The 22460-nt window shown below is 40.3% G+C and overlaps 1 protein-coding gene across 1 annotated transcript in view; it reads right to left on the bottom strand.

The window, feature by feature from the left end:
* Nucleotides 1-4986: 4986 nt before the first annotated feature.
* Nucleotides 4987-22460, bottom strand: part of MAP3K9 (mitogen-activated protein kinase kinase kinase 9) — a 145476-nt gene continuing 128002 nt past the window's right edge. Inside the window, exons 8-11 of the mRNA XM_073609467.1 lie at nucleotides 16580-16733; nucleotides 13518-13621; nucleotides 10972-11760; nucleotides 4987-8645 (exon numbers count right to left, since the gene is read on the bottom strand). Coding sequence (XP_073465568.1) covers nucleotides 8170-8645; nucleotides 10972-11760; nucleotides 13518-13621; nucleotides 16580-16733 — 1523 coding nt within the window. The 3' untranslated portion in view covers nucleotides 4987-8169. The remainder of the gene's footprint in view (nucleotides 8646-10971; nucleotides 11761-13517; nucleotides 13622-16579; nucleotides 16734-22460) is intronic.

The raw sequence follows: 22460 nt of genomic DNA, 5'->3' as shown, positions 1-22460 counted from the left end.
ACACTGTATTTGCAGGTTTTATCGCAATCTAAACTGTATACACACGCTATAGAGGAACTTGAATAGCCTGTACAGAGCCCTGAACTCAGCTTTATGAAACAGCTTTGCAAATAAACAGGGAGGCCAATTGCGAGCCAGGTCTTCTAACCTAGTATCTGTACCTGACCTCAAATGTTCTTTTGGCTGAAAACTTGTGAAAGGCCTTCCCAGAAGAGGGAAGGTTGGTAAAACTGCAAGGGAAGGGGGCAGCTCAACATTATTGCGCATAGTTTTGGAGTGGGATGCCCAACAAGCTCATATAGGTATGAAGGTCAGCGTTAGAAAAGCATGTTAGAATTAAATTCCATTACTTGTTATCAGTTGCCAGTTACAACAAACAGAGAAACACCTTTGGAATCATGACTCTGAAGTGTTTTGAGAAGGGAGTAAAAACCAAAAGCAGACATTCCTACATTATCTAAGGCCAGAAATAACCAGAGATAAAATTCTTTAAAAAAGGCCTATGTTTGATGAAAAACAGGGCCAAGGTTCTGAATTTTAGAGGATGTTTCTGTTATGTTCTAGGAGTAATGTAGAATGCAATTTAAATAACTTCTGTGGAAAATGCTTAGATTAAAACATGCTGGGTGGCATTGCTGTCCTGAAAATAGTAGTTACCTGGCTATCATACTGACCAACTGGCCATACACTGGTGGAAATCCTGCTGGTTCAGCAGGGACCAGCCAAATGTCGATCAGTGTAGACATCCCCACTCAACAGAAGTTGATTGTTTGATTGACTTCTGTAGAGAGGACGTGTATCGGCGATCAACGTGCTTTTCTGGCCCCTCCTCTTTTCCCCCGCTGTCTTCTGGGGGACACACAGGTCCCATAAGACGGCGGGACCATTCAGAAAAGTGCAGGGCGACTTACGCATGCGCAGTAGGAAACCTGCCAGTTTACATGGTCCGAATCTTGGCTGGTTCCTGCTGGATGGCGTTGAGCAACAAGTGACACTATGCTCAGGTGTTAACAGGTGCAATTAAAAAACCATGAGGTTTTGCCTGTTGGAGCTTTGAGCAACAAAACGCTCAGGTGTGAGTGGAGTCTAAAAAGACACAGATGGCCCAAAAAAAATGACAACTGTACCTTTACTACAAACTACACTAATGCCGTGTACACACAAGCGGACTTTTCGACCGGACTGGTCCGACGGACTTTCCCAACGGATGGACTTGCCTACACACGAAGGATTCATAAGTGATGACATACGACCGGACTAAAATAAGGAAGTTGATAGCCAGTAGCCAATAGCTGCCCTAGCGTCAGTTTTCGTCCGTCGGACTAGCATACAGACGAGCGGACTTTTCAATAGGAACTGGGTCCGGCGGAGTTCCGATGTAAAGATTTGAAACATGTTCCAAATCTAATGTCCGTCAGATTTTCGACCGAAAAAATCCGCTGCAGGTCCGATGAAGGCCACACACGGTCGAATTGTCCGCCGGACTAGTCTTGGCAAAAAGTCCGCTTGTGTGTACGTGGCATAACTCACCCACCCTAAGCTTCTACAATAAAACCCCAAACTTTCTTATAGTGAATGCCTAGCCTAAATATTTAATTTTTTAAAAATTCTGTATAATGTAGGGAAGGATTAGAACCCCTGCTGGGTGTTACGGCTATCCAGAGGTCTATTAGTGAGATTTCCCATCACTTTCAGTGACAGTGGCAAAGGTTTCACAAGACAGGAAGTGATGGAAAAGGTTTAGGCTGGCCATTCATTTTAAAGCTGAACTCAAGGCAGATATAAAATACCCAAATTAACAAAGCTGTGTGATCATTAAATGTATTTTCTCACACAAGCAGTGTAAATAACTGAATCAGATTTGGTCTCAGCCTTTTGCAGTCCCTGTATAGCAGAGCTGGAGTGTCGGAGTGAAAAGGCAGTACAATAGCCATTCAACTCATGTGTTGACAAAAGTCCAGCTGATAGGAAGTGAAAGAGTGACAGAGATATCATCACTGTACAGCTTTTCCTTTCATTGTCCAGTAACAGGCTGGGGTACAGGACAACCTGGGCTCAGAGGAAGTGTGTTGAATGATACTGGCCATCAGACTGAGGACATCTAGCAGTGTGGGGGAAATCTGAATGGAAGGTGAATATGGTGGCAAAAAGCTGCTTTAGTAATTTTGGGTTTTATTGAGCTTTTCATTTTTGTTATCTATCTTCTAGTGTCCACAATGCTCCTCACAACTGGCTATGTGTAGTACTCCCTCACTGACTTGTATAGAGCAGTCTACTGAGTGTCTGGAGTTTCAGAATATGGACTAATAAAGATCAATGAATGCTTACTGCTAAGGCACAGTGAAGAGAATTTTGGCCTGAAAAGATAAAAACAAGCAGCAGGCTACGGTCATCTTAAGGCCCCTTTCACACTGGGGCGGTTTGCAGGCGTTATTGCGCCTCCGCTGTTTGTTCAGTGTGAAAGCCCGAGGGCTTTCACACTGGAGCGGTGCGCTGGCAGGAGAAGAAAAAATCTCCTGTCAGCCGCATCTTTGGAGCGGTGAAGGAGCGGTGTATTCACCACTCTTAAACCACTCCTGCCCATTGAAATCAACGAGTGGTTTTTAAAACGAGTGGTTTTAACCCTTTTTCGGCCGCCAGCGGGGGGTTAAAACCGCACCGCTAGCGGCCGAATACCGCGGTAAAACAGCGCTAAAAATAGCGCTGTTTTACCTCAGATGCCCCCTACCGCCCCAGTGTGAAAGGGGCCTAAGGGAAGCAAGTAGCTGAGATGGGGGGAGGTTTTGTTTCAGGAAGACTAAGGAGGGAGGGTTAGTGTAGATTTAGTAAAGACACATCTATCCTCTAATTTGAAATCGACCACCAAGGGAAAATGTTGCTATTCATGAATTTTCCTCAGCATCCACTGGTCCATCATGGCAATGTGATCTGTACCTCAGTTTGAATGTGTTTATAGACCATGTGCACCAGGCAGAATTCTCGATAACCAGTCGTCTACTAACTGGTGGTCAAAGTAGGCAGGTTGCAATGTTGGCTCAGTGCACAGAAGCCCTCAATGAGGTTATGGCCCTAAAGTACTCAAGACTTGCAGATTTCTTGATGTCTCATTGATTTGTATTACCCCACCCCAACCTGAGAGCAGAGATGAATACACAAATCAGGATGCACTGTTGCATACCGTGCTCCAGTGTGAATATGACAAATGTCAGAAGTGATCCCTAAAGTCCCATAACAGTGCATATTTTTCTGTTCTCTTAACAGAGTCAAAGGGGTGATAGCATTCTCCTGTTTTATAGTTTAGTAATCTGCACAGCTGTGCCTACAACATGCACTGTTAGTGGGCCTTGATGGCTGGCCCATTCAAGACAAAGCACCAGGTTAGCTTTAACCCTCCATGTATTCTCAGCATAACTTAACCATTTATTTAGTCCCCTGCTGGAAGCTGAAGGAAATATTCAGTACTTCTGAGTATGGAGTAATAGAAGAGCGTGTGACTAACTTCATGTGACAACCCATGGCCAATCAACATGTCACGCAGACAGACCTATAAACCTATGTAAGCAAGGACTCCTGCAACTCACAGGGCTTGCTTTGCTCCTGGTAGCCGAATATAGATCAAGAAAGTAAAAGTAATGTATGCTGCTGGGAGGTGACAAAGTAAATTTGCAGCCTGTGCCATTTATTTATCAGTTGTAGATGAGAACACAAAGGTTGAAACCCATCTAGGTTATCGTAGCAGTTTGTGTCACCACTGGGGGGGATTTCCCTTAATTCCTGGAGCAGCGATGGGGTCAAGACAAGAGATCTTATCAATGGGGAAACATGCAGCAATGCAAACAACGTAAAAATAGCTAAAGGTTAAAACCTGTCAGGATTTTACGGCTACGGAAACCCTACTGGCGTCCCTTCCATTTTTTTTTCAGTAAAATAGGCCAGATTACTAAAACAGATATTAGTAGAAGCTTACCCTCAAAAGAGGCACAGACCACAATAAAAACCTACCCAATGTCTTAACCCCTCCCCAAATGTCTGCCTGGAGTTATACTTTAGCTTTGGTCCTAAAGGCCCACTAAAACGCATGTTTTGGTCTGCTGAAAATTCATTTTGGTTTCTCGATCAGTGCTATAATTTTCAAAAACAAATTCTAAATACTTCTAATGAGTTCAAATACCGTATTAGTATTTTCAGGTAATCTATTCAATGACATCTAGTGGCTGCTCATTTTGATAAGCCACAAGCTCATTTATAATGGAACACAAAGTGTAGCTCTTCACAGCATGAAATAATTTAAATATAGTGCACAGAGGAGCTGATATAAACACACATTAATCCTGGTTTTTAGCCAGTAACAGAAAAGGGTGATGAGAAAGAAGGTTGTGTACCCAACAGAATCTATTAATCAAGAATTCATAAAGATCATACTTTTTGTTTTCTAAATTTGTCTAAAAACATTTTTCAGTAACTGAAAACATAAAAAAAAAAAAAATTCCAAATCAAATGTCTAGAAAGGAATCAATAAAAACTGTAATCTGGAAAAAAGGCATAAATAGCAGGCAACATCAATAATTTGTGAAGTGAAATTTGGAAATACATTATAAGTTACTCAAAATTGAGAAATAGAAAGTGTAGTGAAAATTCCTAAAAAAAATAAAATAAATAAAAATAAAAATCAAGCTTGCAAAATACACTCCAATGGGTATATAGTCAAATATATGACAAAGCATAATTATAGCTGAACTCCAGGCACAAAAAAAAATTAATATAATGCTCAATAGCAACAACAGCTATAAATCAATTTTGAGTGCACTAAATGCCTTTGTGAACCCAGTTATTACTAGTGGTGCACCGAAATGAAAATTTTGGTGCTGAAACCAAAAATTCAGATTGCACTTGGCCGAAACCGAAATTGACGTTTAAAAAAAAAAAAAAAAAAAAAAAAATATATATATATATATATATATATATATATATATTTTAATAAATAATTGTATTATATTTGACTTTTTAATTAATATCATGAACTTAAATTAATATGAATTTATTGTCAGCCATTATCGGCACCTTTTGAAGCGGTGTACAAAATCCTGCTTGCTGCATTTTTGGTGCATATTTAGTCAGTTTAAAAAAAACGCACCTCCCCATTGAAATGCACTGATAATGCAGCAAGAGCGCATCAAAAAAGCACCGTATTGCATTTTTTGAGTCACATACCTACGAAAAACACACTGTAAGCAAGGCCAAAATTGCGGCAAAACCGCTGACGTTTTTGGAAGCCATTATTGCCACTTTTTTCCTTTCGCCACAACCCTGAAAACCCTATTTTCGGACAATAATTTTCGGCAAGCCGAAATTTCGGTGCATCACTAGTAATTACCTTGTAAAATTGGTGGTAATGTCATTACAGTGCTGTATATGACCAGAGAGCAGAGTTGTGAAAGCATACCAAGATTCAAGTAATAATACACATTTTATGTATCTATACTATTTTTGCTTGTCATGGATCAGCTTTAAACTGAAAGTCAGGCAAAGAACTTAAAGTGTTACTAAACCCACAACAGTAAAATCAGTCTGTATATGCAGTAAATCATGATTCCCCTGCATTGTGTAAAAATGCTGTTTGATCTCGTCTTTTCTGTTCCTCCCCTTCTTCCACTGTACCCAAACCATCTCCTGATAGAACAGAGCCTAGGGGACAAGCTGCATATGCTCACTTTGGTGTGTATTGCTAGAGAGTTTTTTCGTTTTTTTTGGGGGGGGGGGGAGTGCATGTGATCAGCACGGGTCTAACCAGCGCTGTCTAGACAGAGGGTCAGGGGTTCTGCAGCCTTATAGGACAGTCAGAGCAGAATCAAAACTCCTCCTACACGCTTTAACCAGACATTGATAGAAGTCACAAGACTGCTCTAACTGCTGATGAAAAAAAGGTATTTAGCAGTTAATATTTGTTCTGTGGGAGACCAGATATAGTGAATGCAGGGTCCTGGGTTTAGTAACACTTTAAAGCTGAAATGCATATATGTAAACTGCTAGAGAATTTGTAATTCTGCTCAGCATGCCTTGTAATTCAGGCACCATCAGCAAACGGAAAAACAAGGTCCTGTACCTCTGCAATCTACACTGCACTCAAGCAGCAGGGCCTGGTCCAGGACACAGCTAGCTCATGTTTGGGCAACAAAAGAGCAGAAGGAAAACATTAAGGTAATCCTATGCTCTCCCCTTCAGTTAGACCAACGGCACTGTACAAAAAAATTGAGCCCTGGCTGACAGAGTGCCAATCCTCTGAGTACCAATCTGCTATTGAGGGAAGTTCAGGAGGCCAATACTACGATCTACGTGTGGTTTGTTAAAACAGAACAAAAATAAAACAATTTTAGTATTTGCCTGGAGTTTAGCTTTAAAAAGCCAGTTCTTATGTAAAAAGTAGTGAGAGGAACTACATGTAGACCATTAAAATTTAAGCCTGGAAGTAACTAAGCAAAAAAGTCTAAAATGTCATGAGTTTAGAAAAGGTACTATGGCACACTAACATAGTTTCACATAGCAGATATTACCATTAGAACTCTTCATTCTATTCATGTTGGATATCTGCCTGCAACTGATTATTGATTAGGGCACTTCTCTCCCGCTTTGGGTTTTTTGGGATGCCTTCTTACCACCTCAAACTTGTTGCTACTTTACTGGTCTTTTGTGACATATCCAAATATATTCTGATATTCACAGGGCTGCACCCCTGTTAGTAGTGGAGTTTTGCTGTACCTAATCTTTGCTTTCCTTTGCAAAAATCGAATAACACTTGTATTTAAAAATTTCATATGATGATCCTGTGAAAATGAATAGGTATAAGCTATAAAGCTCTATGCTTTAGGTCATATGTTGACAATAAGAACTCAGATGACACAGAATAATTGATGATTGGCACAAGAGCCAGATGCCAGGATCCCGTCCACCTTGGTTACCTAAATTGAACAGAGATGTTGTACATAGCTTTCTTATGTTACAAAATATTTGCCGGCCTTAAGCAGATGTCAATCTGATCCAGACCCTTGCTGTAAAAACCTATCTCTGTCACTAGCAATATCATGATTTTTAGTGCTGCCCCATCTTATTGGGAGATTGCAGCCCTTCTTGAACAGTAATACTGAAAGTTTATATGGGCCACCAATATCTGCTGATGAACTTTAGAAAACCAAGTGATAAAAGAAAAAAAAATGAAAAGAGGGTGTCAAAGTTTTAAAAAGACTGCAGAATGTGTGGACTTTTGTCAACATTAACACTGGGAGAGGTTAGATGGGGAAACATTTCTTGAATAATAGATTGGTTTATATCCCCTTCAACAATTACCGATGTTTGTTGCCAGGTCTGTTACTTTTTTGTTTTTTCGCATTTATAGAGCAATGGACTGCAGACCAGTCCGTTGGTTCACATTTTAACAGAGCTACATGGACAATTGAGGTGGCTTGGCATTTCATTGGTAAACTATCCATGCAGTTACAGAGAAAAATAAGCAACTCCATAATGGCAAAAGTAGGGTACAAAATTGACATGAGAACAGAGATCACATTCTATCCTCTGCCTATCACCTGCTTCGATTAATGTGCTCTGGCTCCAGTTTACATTTGTTTATAGCTTTTGGCATAGCTTCAGACAGGAATGCAGAACAAATGGAACAACTCAGTGTATAAGACTTGAGGAAAACAAAACCACAAATCACCATTAGAAATGACTTGTTCAGAAGCCATAAAAATAGGGACCATACATCCCATTGCATATATCAGAAAGGCCTTTTGCCTACACTTTAGTTGAAAGAAAAAATGAACATAGCAATGAACAGTGGCTCTAGTAGATTCTTTCGGAATGAGAAGTAAAGGAATGGAGTTTACATATATGACAGCAGGACAATTAAAATGCTGGATTTGGATGCTCATTTTTAATCCAACAAGGAATTCTTCCCCAGAAAAGGCATACTGATAAAATTCTCAGAACTCGTGCATCCGATAAGGAGCTCTTGGGGATTGTAGATGTTTGACTTTTGAGTATTGCAGTGTCTTTAAGAAATGAAAAGGCAGATTTAAGGATAATCAGCACAAGCAGCATAATGACTAAATCTCATATTGCCTTCCAGTGATCTTTTGAATCCTCAAAGTGCATTCAGTGCAAATACATGCCGGTTTAAGACCAGAACTCTTGTTTTTGTTCACAGGTTGTAGTTTTGAAGGTTTTAAGTTTGGTTCTGCATAGCGGGACAGTGCTATCTTGACTCTGGCCTTCAACATCCACATCCAGTAATGTCCGTTCGCCTATTGGTTGTGCCACGTGGAAGGGAATGAAGCTAGAGAAGCCGGGCCTTTCTTCCACAGTGCTTCCACTGCTGCTGGCAAAACAGGAGTCCATGTTGCTGGGGGTTTCAGTGCATGAGCTGTTAGCTGGCGATTCCCCTCGGTTCCTGCTTGGAGATACAAACCACCATGAGTCAAGTCTTTGTCTGTTGGTGGAAGGCCGAGGTCTCGGGACAAACTCCAATGTTTTGGGTCTTTCCAGCGCAGAATCTTCTTGTATATTCCAGCGCCGGGGTGTTGGAGGGAAAACTAAATTAGGGTCAGGAAGACGAGGGACTTCATGTGGATCTCTGTTTGGGGACACAATACCTGAACAAATAGAAAACAAAAAACTTTTTATATACTGCAGGGTACAATACTAAATGCATTGTTTTCAGAACTTTGACCTTAAAGTGATACTAAAGTCTCATTTTTTTTAATAAAAAATGACAAACATGTTATACTTACCTGCTCTGTGCAGTGGTTTTGCACAAAGCAGCCCAGATCCTCCTCTTTTTGGTTGCCTCACCTGCTCTCCTGGCCCCTCCCTCCTGCCGAGTGCCCCCACAGCAATCAGCTCTGTGTGTCCATTCACACGCCCCCTGTCTCTCCTCACTGGCTCACTGACTTTGATTGACAGCAGCAGGAGCCAATGGCGCTGCTGTCTCAGCCAATGAGGGAGATTCACGGGCAGCTGAGATTCTTCTGCAACATCGAGATGGGTTCAGATAAGTATTAGGGGGGCTGAGGGGGGCTGCTGCACACAGAAGGTGTTTTATCTTAATGCATTGAATGAAAAACTTCTGCCTTTACAACCACTTTAAAGTGGGCCTTGCATTAAACTGCAAGGTCTGCTTTTAATGTCTGGGTCCTCATCCCTCCTGTTAAATTAAAAAATAAGAGTGGGTAAGGTAAGTATAAATCTAACTTTACAGGTACCTTCTGCACACATGAACTGCTGGTGAGGTTTACAGAGGAAGGGTGCCCAGACATTAAAAGCTGACCTTGCATTGTACTGCAAGGTGCACTTTAAAGTAAACTTTCTTGAAATAAAAGCATGCAGGCTGGTAGAGCTGATGACCTTTTGGAAATGCATGTTTCCTGGCTCTTATGTTGACTCTGCCATAAGTATTGAGTCACTGACCCCAAAAAAATGCAGATTACAAAGTCAAAACTTCTGCAATGTTTTGCATCAGTGACTAAAGCTGGTCTAACATGGATCAAATTTGGCCGGTTCAGCTGTTGGCAGGCTGGTTGTACACAAGTAAATCTATCGATCGACTGGTTGGGGGGGTTCCCGAACGAACAGTGCTGCTGGCTATAGCCGGAAATACTCATCATAGTATTCCCCACTCCCCACTATCAAAATACAATATCACAGTAGGAAAGAGTTCTCCATCCACATCGTGTGTGAATGGAAGCATCGGCTTGTTTTTTTTTCATTCAACCTGCTGCTTGAAAATAACAAAAACAAAAAAACTCATGTATGGCCAAGCTTTACAATGTTAAAGTCAGTGGCTCAGAATTTTCAGATTAAAAAGTCAACATAATCTCTATTTTTTCCCCACTAAGAATGGCTTCTATGTACAGACAATTGGAAAACTGCCAACATATACTGTATTCATTGGCGTATAACACTCACGTTTTCACCATGAAAACCGGGTGCAAATAGCGTGTGCGTGTTATACTCCAATACTTCAATTTCAGCTGCCTCGGAGGCAACGGGGGGGATCCTGTTTACTTGGCGGCCTCTGTAATAGGAAGTCAATAGATGGCAATGGTGACGAGGCTGCTGCATTGATGGCAATGGTGAGGCTGCACTGATGTGGACTAATAAGGCTGCATTGATGGCACTTGTGAGGCTGCAGGTGGGCATTGATCAGGCTGCATTGATGGCAATGGTGAGGCTGCAGATGGGCACTGACCCTTATTTTGCTTCAAAGTTCCTTATTTAAAATTTATGTTTTTTTTCCTGAAACTTCCCTCTTAAAATGAATGTGCGTGTTATACGCCTGTGCATGTTATATGCCGATAAATACGGGTAATTTTATTTATTAATCTACATCACTAAAGACAGTTAATCCATTTGTGACTACAATACAGCTAAAGTCTTTACAGAAAATGTCCCATGCCATGAGAAAATGAATTAACCTTGCGGCAGAGATCTAGAAGTTTGTGTTGCTAGTTCTCAGATCCGCTGTCAGTCAGAAAAATGGTCCTAGAGTTAAAGTCCATTTGGTTTGTGTGTCTAAGCTTAAAAAAAGAAAAAACCTTGGTCACAAAATGGTTAAGGAAGCATACACTATTATTCACCAGTAGAATGTAAGGAAAACGTTTCTAGATAACATGTTGGGGTATAAGGGGGAAAAGTTGGAAATACTGGAGTGCTAACTATGGTCAACATCATTGCTCTTTTTATCTTCTACATTTCATGCTTAAAAAAAAAACAAAAAAAACCCCATAATGTAAATATGAGCTCTTTTTGTAACTACTGGCATACTGAATACCTTACTTGTGCCTTATAACTAGAGACTGATAATTTCATCCCTGGAGGGCGAAGCAACAGTATACAAAAAAAAAAAACTGCTCCCAGCTCTATGCAAAGTCAAACAACCCTAAAAAAAAGCCATTTGACACCTGCATTACAATTACTTACTTGAACCCGCAGAGCTTACTAAACAATTACTGGATGAAGTCCCATTTGCAATGACTGGAACCTTAATTGCACCATCAGAGGGAGTCCTTCTGTGTTCCTGCTGAGCTCGGGAATTCAGAGTCACATGGGTTGGAGTAAGGGACTGGTTAGGAGCTCGCTTGAATGTCTCCACCTGAACATTGACCAGTGGATTGCAGACAACGGGTGCCTGTTCTTCAATGGGAGTAGTGGGCATCTCGTACACCACTATTTCATCACTATCTGAGCGTAGAAGGGAACGAGTGGAGTTACATTCAGAGATGGAAGACAGGGACTGCATTGTGATAGAGGTTGTTGGTTCTGCTGGGTGAGATGGTGAATCCTCTTTACGAAAAAGCTTTCTGGATGGTGGGCTGGTACTTCTTCTTGGACGGGCAGCACGCTGGAAGAGGCTTTCCTTTTTCTTCTTCTCCTCCTTTGGTTCAGGTTCTTCTTGACCTAAATTACATTTGCCAGCCTCCAGAAGGTCAAATCCAAGTCCTACAGTGGCAAGGAGGGCACCACAACCCAAAAGAACCATTGAGCATTTCTTGTGCTGAGAGCCACGCTTGAGGCTATTGGTAGGAGTAAGCTGTGGAGTGCTTGTAGCAGAGTTCACTGGTGTGGGATTGTCACTGGTATCGCTAAAATGACCCTCCAAATCTTCTCCTTTATGGAATGGTATGCAGAGGTAGGATTTGTTTGGAGTGGGTGTTTGGGAATCTTTAAGATCCACCTGATTCACAAATTGATTAGCAGCATTCTCAGCCTCTGTTCAAAGAAAAAAAAAAAACATATTCAACAAACAGCAGACCCAAGAAGTAAAGTGAATGCACTTTACATCAAAGCACATTTTGCATGACAGAAATATGGGGGGGGGGGGGGCCTCTGGCTCCCTAAAAAGGCTGACATGTATGGATTTAATACTTTTAAGTCACAAACCCAGAACAGACATAAGACAAATTAAAGTTGGTGAAGTCAGAATTCCTTCTCAACTACACTTGTTCTATATAAGGGACTCAAAGCTTTGGTGCCAAAACACAAGCAGATAGTCAGAGAACTAGTATTTTCAATATGAGAGGTCAGCGATGTAGGAGACATCAAGGATGGCAACCTACGTACTTCTCTTATGGCAAATTTAATTTAAAGCCTAACTGAATGGCTGATCAGCGCTCAGGCCTGCACTTTTATTTTCTGGTAGCGGGATGGGAAGTTTCTGTCCCACTGCCAGAACAGAGCGCTGTATACTGTACGTAGCTGAGGCTACATACAGCTAACACAGTGCATCCAGCAAGCACACCTTGTGCAGTAATGAGTATGTTTGGGTCAGCCTGGCCCATACAAACTGTTTAAAAGGGGCATTAAACATGGAGTTGGGCTTTAAAGAGTCAAAAATACTTTAGTTTTGGGTTGGCACTGATATGCTGAACCTACCCTTTAATCAAAGAAAGCAGCACCAAATGTGTTAGCACTGCACTACCCCAGGTACGACAAACTGTTATACTACACAGCTTTCCTATTAAAGCAGACCTTAACCCATTAAACCTCTTCTGCTTCTGCTCCTTCCCCCTCTGTCACAATAAGGTTTTTAACATTTTTTCAACAAAGCTAAGCTTCTCCTGTAAACTGCTCTTTAGCCAAATCTTGTTTTAGCATATAAACAATATTATGAGGATAGGGGGCAAAAACAATTGGTCATCTACACATGAACCTTAAAGTGGCCAAGTACAGAAAAATACTTAATGATCCTGCCCGAAATCTTGGGTCCTTGCAACATCCTGTTTACTGATATAAAATTTCAAACAATGTTATCAGCTTTACGAGCTATCTTTCTGAAACCAAAAAACCCTCCCCCATGTGATAGGGATGCAGACAGGAGGAGGTGTTTGTAGTACAAATCAGTAGAGCAGCCTAGGGCGGCAGTTGGGTTAGATACAGCTTGGTGAGGGCTGTCACCTCAGCAAGTATATTACTGGCAGAATAATCTAGTGAAAACAAAAGGAAAAAAGCCTTAACAAATGTAGCCACCACATCTAAGGATTTGTAAGCTGCAATATAAAACTTTTTTCAGGCTTTTATAAGCTTTATGCATAGTAAGACAAAAAAAATAAAATAAATAACAAAAAGTGAAAAAAAAAATAGATTTTACATTTGTTTGTCCATTGAACAGTTTAGAATGAGAAACATAAGCAAGCACATAAAGAGCACATCAAAAACACGCCAAATAAAAGCCTTCTATACCCACAATATACAATGGCACTGATTAATCTGTGGTAAGTATCTAGTTTTTAATGAGCTCTATTCACAAAAGAGTAAAATGAAAACTACAAGTACAAAAATGTAGTGGCTATGAAGCTATTCTTAGTATTAAAAAAAAAGTCTTCAAAGCAGTTTGTCTTCAGCAGGCGCTGAAGAGGATTGTACCAACTTACAAAAAAAAACAAAAAACTTAGTTGCACACTGTAGGCTTATCATACTAGTTTGAATAAATTGCCACCAGCAGCTAGAAGCCAATTCATATGGTTTACCTGTCTCGGTCACAGTGGTAAACGCAGGTGCAGTAGATGTTTTGATAAGCTTGCCATGGTTTGATGTATTTGATGAACAAGACTTTGAGCTTTCTACTGACACCCTGCAGTTTTAAAGAAAAACAGCATTACCTACAGGATAGAAGCGTGAAGTACCAATTCTCTATTATTTTGAGCTTCTAGTTGCACATTTATTTGCCTGTGATGGGTTTCCTGCATAGTTTTCACCTGGGAGGTGATAAAATATCCTAAAGAATTAATATGGTCATTGAGAAGAAAAAACATAACCACTGATGAACAAGAGACCCTGAAAGCAGAATCTACAATTAAACGGGACATTATGTATTGTAAAACCATTCTTACAACCAGTCCTTCCCATCTAAACATAAACAGACATGTATTACATTACTTACTAACACCAAGCAAAAATGTCTACTCAACTATTGTGGCTGCTTTGACCACAAGGGGTTATTCTTCCTAAAAAAAAGCTTATTATATAACCAGTGCATCTCCAAGTGATAAGTTCGAGAATAGAAAACCAGATCTAAAGCAGTAATTTTTTAACAGAAAAAAGAGTCTATGAATATAAAGCAGTACCTTACTCCTAGGTCAGTATGCACCCCCCCCCCCATTCAGTGAGCACTGTGTATTATATATATATATATATATATATATATATATATATATATGCACATGGTATATACTAACACAAGATTATACCTATTTATTGAAACACAACTCCAGTCAAACCATACATCTACAAGTTTGCAAATACAATATGTAATCTTTCTGTTCTGTTTTCTGTTTTTTAAATTGTTCCGATGAGCCTTTTCCTGAAAATGTATTGACAAGCAATAATTCCATTTTAAAGAGCAACTGCAAAAAGTGTGTGTGTATGTAGGTTCACCTCTTCTAAGAAAAGGAGTCTTCTGGCCCACTGTGCAATTTTCTTCTCATTACACACATGTATAGTTGTGCTGTGGGGCCACAGAGAGGTGTGCTGTAGCCATTGGATGCATCTGGCCTCCATGTTGGAGGCTCGGATTATGACCTTTTAATAAGAAGATAAGAATACTAGGCCAAATGTATTGTGTCCTTGGTGCATGTAATAAATGTTTAAATGTAATGTTACGATTATACATACAACCCCAGTTCTAAAAAAGCTAGGGAGCTGTGTAAAATCTACATAAAAACAGAATGCAATGATTTGCAATTCTCATAAGCCCATATTTTATTCACAAAAGAAAACAGAAAACATATCAAATGTTTAAACTGAGAAAATGTACCATTATAACAAAAAATAACAATTTTGAAATTGATCGCAGCAACTCGTCTCAAAAAAGTCGGGACAGGGCAACAAAAAGCTGGCAAAGTAAGTGGTACTAACATGGAAGAGCTAGAAAAACATTTTACAACTAATTAGGTTAATTGGCAACAGGTCACTAACATTGGGTATAAAAAGAGCATCTTAGAGAATCACAGTGTCTCAAAAGTAAAGATGGGCGGAGGTTCACCAATCTCTGAACAGTTGTGTCTAAAAATTTTCAAACAATTTCAGAATAAGGTTCCTCAACATAAAATTGCAAAGACTTTAAATATACCATCTACAGTACACAATATCAAAAGATTCAGGGAATCTGTAGAAATCTCTGTGCACAAGGCCGAAACGCTATATTGGATGCCCATTACCTTCAAGCCCTCAGATGGAACTGCATTAACAACAGACACGATATCATTGCATGGGCTCAGGAATACTTCCAAAAGTTACTGTCTGATTACAGTTCACAGTGCCATCCAAAAAATGCAAGGTAAAGCTCTGTCATGCACAGACTAAGGTATAGCTAAACATTATCCATAAAAGACACCATCTTATCCGGACAAAAGCTCATTTAAAATGGTCTGTTGCAAAGTGAAAAACTGTTCTGTGGTCAGACAAATCAAAATCTGACATTCTTTATGGCAACCATGGGCACCATGTCCTCCAGACTAGAGGAGACGGGCCTTCCAGCTTGTTATCAGCACTCAGTTTTAAAGCCTGCAACTCTCTGATGGTATGGGGGTGCTTTCTTTCATTTGGAAAGGGCAACTTACACATTTGGAAAGGCACCATCAATGCTGAAAAATATATCCAGGTTATAGAGCAGCCAAATGCTCCTATCCAGATGTGTTTCAGAGAAGGCCTTGCATTCTTCAGCAGGCCAAATTGAAACCGCATACTGCATCTAAGACAACAGCATGGCTTTGTAGTAGAAGAGTCCGGGTGCTTAACTGGCCTGCTTGCAGTCCAGGCCTGTCACCAAATAAAAATATTTGGCGAATCTGGAAACAAAATATACAACAAAGACCCAGGACTGTTTAGCAGTCAGAATCCTACATCGGGCAAGAATGGGACAACATTCCTGTCCCAAAACAGATCCCAGATGTTTACAGAGTGTTGGTAAAAAAGAGGGGATGCTACACCATGTTAAACATGGCCCTGGCCCAACTTTTTTGAGACATGTTGCTGCCATGAATTTCAAAATTATTTTTTTTTCTCTTAAAATGGTACATTTTCTCAGATTAATGCTCCATTAACACTTATACAACTTTAATGCAACTTTGGATGGGTGCGACTTGGATGGTACTTTAGCTTTGACCAATGATAATGAACAACTGTTGCATGTATAACATATAGGTGCGACTTTCATGCAACTTTTGAGGGTTTACATTGAAGTCTATGGCACTCAAGTTGGCCCAAAGTAGCATAGGAACCGTTTAAAGTTGCTGCGACTGTAAAATCGCACATATTTGACTGGTTGTTACTGAAAATCAAGGGGTGCGACTTGTCATGCGACCTTAATGACCAAAGTCGCACAAGTGTGAATGGAGCCTAAACATCTAATATGTTTTCTATAGTGAATAAAATATGGGTTTTATTCACAATATTAAAGCTTCTTTTGAGATTTGCAAATCATTGCATTCTGTTTTTATGTAGATTCTACACAGGATTCCAACTATGAAATTGGGGTTGTAAACAGGGAAAAAATATATCACCCCCCCCTTGAAATATCTTCCACACTTACCTATCCTCACCAGAACCAGAGTCTTTACTACACAAACTGGTTTGCGCCCATGAGCGAACTTTCTTCTTTGTGTCCTTCTTCTCATCATCTTCACTTTCATCTTTCTGGCCACTGGCGCTCCAGTTTCTGGTCTTGTTGGAGTCACCTGGAGTTACTAAGTTGAGATAAAGATAAATCAGGATTTTGGGAACTTCCATACAATTAAATTCATTATGCTATAAACATTTAAATGTTTATTAAAGAGTTTTTTTTTGGAAGTAACAAACATGTTATGCCGCGTACACACGACTGGACTTTACGGCATACTTTGCCCGGTGGACTTTCTGAATAAACGGACTTGCCTACACACGATCAACCAAAGTCGGACGGATTCGTACGTGATGACTTACGACCACACTAAAACAAGGAAGTTCATAGCCAGTAGCCAATAGCTGCCCTAGCGTCGGTTTTTGTCCATCGGACTAGCATACAGATAAGCGGACTTTTCGACCGGACTCGAGTCCGTTGGATAGATTTGAAACATGTTTCAAATCTAAGTCCGGCAAACTTTTGAGAAAACAAAGTCCGCTGGAGCCCACACACGATCGAATTGTCCGTCGAAATCCGGTACGCTGGACCAAGTATGCCGTAAAGTCCGATCATGTGTACGCGGCATTATACTTATCTGCTCTGTACAATGGTATTGCACAGAGTGGCCACACACGTCCTCTTCAGGGGTCCCCTGCCAGAGCTCCTGTCTCCTTCTCTTCTCAGTGCGCCACTGAGCAGCTTCCTATGGAGGCGCACCTGCAGGCTCAATTCCGACCCAAGCTGTGTGCATCTAATGACACACACAGTGTGACCCAACCCAATTCTCGCTCACAGGATTTGATTGACAGCAGCAGCAGACAATGGATCCTTCTGCTGACTATGAGCAGAGAGAGAAAAGAGAGCCACTGCAAACAAGCACAGTGCTAGATTGCACTAGTTCTCAGGTAGGTATAAGGGAGCGATACAATTACTGGGACATTGTTTACCTTAACGCAGAAAATGCATTAGGGTAAAAGCGCTGAACCACTTTAATCTAGTGATAATAACCTAACAAAAACAAAAATCAATGCAGTGCTTTTCACTGAGTTTTTATGACACAGCACTAACTTCCCTAGGTGTCAAGATAGATTTATAAATGCATGCTCTGTCTTTAATAATTGGATCCTGTTAGGCTGGCCATACACATTAAGATTTCAACCCTGTGGGCAGAATGAATGAAATCATTCCATTTCCCATCCACACTAAACAGAATAGATGGATGAATCTATGAATGCTAGATCTTGTATTCTCATTGATATGGAGGTGCAGTCTTATTTAGTAAGGAGAGAATTTTCCCATTGCAAATGGTTAGAAATGATTTCTTATTGAAAACGCTTCTAAACGAAAATGCTCATTAACGCCCCTAAACGCAGCATGTAAAAGTGGCAAAACTGACGTTTTTTCATGTCAGTTACTAGCGGTCAAGTTACATCGTTTAGAAGAGGTTTTCAAATGTCCAGTGCACATGAAATCTATTACATCACTTCTGGGTTCACAGCTTTCATTCCCCAGCTACTGTAGCATCTGTACTTGATTAGCTGCAGGGGAAACATTGGATGTATACTAGACCCCTGCTGTCTCCATAAAGAGGATATATCCCCTACCTAATTCTATTACATATAAAGAAATTGGGCTATCATCGTTTTTCTCGATTTCACAGATACATGCAGTTTTAAAGACTTAAACACCTGTGGTGTCCATTTACTCAATGCAATCTCAAAAATTAATATAATATTATGTTTGCTTTCACTAAAAGTCTTTTTAGTGTATTTTTCCTAAAAACATGCATCTGATAAAAAGTTGCGCAAAAATTGTGCAACATAAATAATGGGAACTGCCACTTTATTCTCCAGGGTCTGCTTTCAGAAAATTTAATTGGGTACTGAAACTGATTTCTATCAAAAAATTCAGATTTTAACACGTCCAAAAAAAATAAAAAATATCCCTGGTTGCCAAATGGTTAAAGTCAAGATCACCCTTGGGGCTTGTGTCAACAGAACTGCTTTCCTCTCCATAGAAGACAAAAGGAATTCGAAAGCAGCTTGATTCAGGTTGGTGCCGTCATTAAGCCTTCGTTCGCTCTGAACACAACTCAGAAATCGTGCAACTTCATCTGAACGTGCATGATTTCAAAGCCGCATTTCAGTCCAACTTCAGGGGCGACTTGAAAGACATCTGTGCAAGTCTATTGAAGTCGCCAAAAGTAGTGCAGGAACAACATATTTGGAAATCGGTGTGGTGCCACAAAGTCGGCGTAGCGCCCTTTGGAATGGTGCCATTGCCCGCAATAGGCTGCCGATATGAACGGGGGCTGAAGGTCCTGACAATGACACCTGATTGCTGACACAAGCCCCAATTTATGACTGCTGTCAAACTAATTCACATTTCTCTATGACTTCAGTGACAAAATGTCCAAGTCCAATAACGGGCTAACTAGAGTGACCATTGCACAGCATTGAGATATGTGAAAAATATTTTCTACAAAAGTTTTTGCAGAAGCAGTAAAAATTCCATCTACAGTGGAACCTTGGTTTACGAGTAACGCGGTTAACAAGCTTTTTGAAAGACGAGCAACTTTTTAAAAAAAATTCTGACTCGGTTTGCGCGTGTTGTCTCGCAAAAACAAGCAGAATTCAAGCTAATGGGCGGTGCAGTACCGCATTTGGCCAGAGGTGCGGGGGTGCCGGGGACACTCGGAACGGTTCAGAGCTGTTCGGAAATACTCGGAAATACTCCATTCCCGAGCCTTTCCGAGTTCAGCTGAGCTGTCCCCAAATATTTACGAGGCTCTCTGGTGCCCCACCTCTGGCCACATGAGGTATTGCATGTAATAGAAGTCAATGCGGAACTAATTATTTTCGTTTCCATTGACTTCTTTGGGGAAACTCGCTTTGATATGCGAGTGCTTTGGATTACAAGCATTCTCATGGATCGGATTATGCTCGTAATTCAAAGTTCCACTGTACTAAAATACATTTTTTTAAAATACATGTTACGGTATATTTTACAAGATCAATAAACATCTCATTAAACCAAGATGATGCTTCTAGGTACAGTGCAAAAAAGGGAGTGCTAAGTGGACAGGTTTGTCTGCTATAATCATGGTCTCTGTGTTATAAGCAAAAAACCTTCTGGGAAAATTAGTTAATCATAGAAGCAGGAAATGTCAAGAGCTGAAATGCTGCAAGAGAAATCAGAATGTTAGAAAACCAATGCTTACTGCAAATTGAAATAAAAAGACAATTTTGAACAAAAAATAGCTTTTGTTGCAATAACATGAGATAGGAGACGACTAAACGTATCAAAATAATAAGTTCACAGCTCAGCAGCTTCCAATTTTTTCTTTTTTTAATACCCGTTACAGAATAAAGTGCAAATTATGAAGAAATGTCAGGTGATAAATAAAAAGCAACACCCACACACTTATTTACATGCTAACACCCTAACCACATTTTTAGTAGGCTGCAATATATTACATTTTTGTTTTGAGTTTAGTTACAGCATAAGTTGATGTTGAATGTGCACGCAACAGGTTAACTAACACAATTTGCAGTGATGGTTTTTGTACATCTCTACCTTATTTATAGTCAGTGCCAGTACCTAATGCACCATTCTTGTTTGTGTATGTATAATGAACAAGAGAGAGACTTAGAAACAGCAATTATGATTACCAGCAATGTGAAATTCAATTTACCAACATCGTTACTGCATCCTCTAAACCAGCAATATCACTATCCGTGGGCAGTTAATGTGGGATTTCACATAATTTCTTATTAGTAGAGATAAGGGGGACTTGATCAAGATCAGTTCCTTTTCACTTTCCTGCATTATAGCTTGCCTCCCTTAACACTCAAAACACTCTCCCTGTACACTTCATTCTGTAAATAAAAGTAATTATCTTACCTGATGTAAAAAGATATAATTACAGCACAGAACTGTCTAGGGATGACAGAATCCACATAAGACCTTAAAAGGCGACGATGAAAAGCTCAGCAATGATGCCAACACAAGCTTTCAAAAGGTTACAGCATTTGTAATGGCACCTGGACCAGCCATCCAGAAAGCCTGGAAGTTGTTTTTTTTTCTGCTGAAAGCCAGGCATCTCCTAACAGAAAGCATATCTGAAAATAGCTGTATTCGATTTTTGAAGGGCAAGCAGGACATTTATATATATCCTAATTATTGCTTATATAATTTAAGGACGACCTTGCCTAATTTCCTGGGAACCTAAATATACTGCTATAGGCAAGGGGGTAGGATTACGATTTCCTCTGCCTTCATAAACATTTGATAGATAGAGTGGGGGACAACTGGAACCTCTGCTTTTTATAGCAATGTCTCCACATAATAGATTTCTCTTCTTTATTTGTCTTTTGCCCATTGTCACCAGGACAAAAAGTTATGAGAAATCCAACATTTAACAGCTGCTAAAAGCAGGAGAAAAACTTGTTCAATATGAGGTTAGACATGACCATCTACCTTTTTAGTTCTTCAACAAACAATATATAGACTTAAGGGGAGTGGTCTTTTGCCTCAACATGGTTCACACTTTACTCTTCAGGAGCGTAGAAGATTGATATTGCACATTTGTCCTTCCAAATATTACATAGAGGTTTTGTGGGCCTGTGGTGCATCCTAGGGTAAATGATGGAAACGCCTGGGATACTTTGCAAAAACCCAAGATACATGGGCATGCCCAGTGGATCTACTGTGATATTGTTATGAAGAATGACTTTGTGGATCACAGATCAGCCTGGTGTCATATACCTCAAGCTGATGCCTTTATAACCAGTACGATTGTCCCAGCAGGACAGCTGTCCCAAAGACCATTCCTTTTTCAACCACTCCAGCGTTATAACGGGCTCCTAATTGGTTCTGCCACCAGAATACTGCCATGAACTCCCAAAATAGTCCTGATCAAACAGTGGAAATGCTCACCAATATGATCCTTGGTTATCCCAGGGAAGGTGCCACATGCCACCAGCAGAGGCTGATATACAGGCCCTCCATCTGCACTCCTCTTGCCTTTGCTTGTTTGTGGAAAGTGCAGAGACAAGCTGCAGTTATGAAGCAGCTGTCCATTTCCCAGCTGGTGTCAGATCAGCCATGGTAGGAGGGGAGTGGGAGCAGGTTGGACCTCATAACTAGACTTATAACATGGGACAAACTACCACATGTATTTTGTCTCATAGGAGACAGAATAGCAGAAAATTATAATTAGGGATGCCTAAAGATAGAGAAAGCAATGATGGTCATTTTTCTGTATTTGTACAATGCACAACCACAAATCCCAGTATACCCCACTATTGTTTTTCTGTCTCCGCAGACCTACAACTCCCTATGACAAGTAAAAGTATGACCCCATGCTGGCTTCTCTATCGGTTTAGAACCAGAGGTCCCCGTTTTCCTGCCTCCTGCACAGACAACAGAGTACTGCCTGCAGAAATCACAGCATTTATCTGCTTTATTTCTTATAAATGTATTCATATCAGCTACACAAACCATTCTATTTTTTCTATTTGCTGGAACAGAAGAAAGCAAAAATATATTATAATGTCCTCTTGGAGACTGATCTATGAAGCTATTAACATGAAGGTGCTCCATTGCTAAGCACTTTCAGATTCAGTCAAAGCAGTTACCCCACCTTTTTCTGTTCACCATTCTCCAAATGGCTATAGTGTCTCTGAATTCACAATAGGGAAAGGAAGGCTATGGCAATGTCAGGGGTTGGTGGGCTCATTTACATCAGTGTAAAAGTGATTGTGTGGGTCTTCCACCTGTGTCAATCACGTTTACAACAAGAAGGTCACAA

Source organism: Aquarana catesbeiana, linkage group LG13 (assembly GCF_042186555.1).
Source record: "Aquarana catesbeiana isolate 2022-GZ linkage group LG13, ASM4218655v1, whole genome shotgun sequence".
Classification (NCBI taxonomy): Eukaryota; Metazoa; Chordata; class Amphibia; order Anura; family Ranidae; genus Aquarana; species Aquarana catesbeiana.
This window is presented reverse-complemented; position numbering and strand designations above follow the sequence as displayed.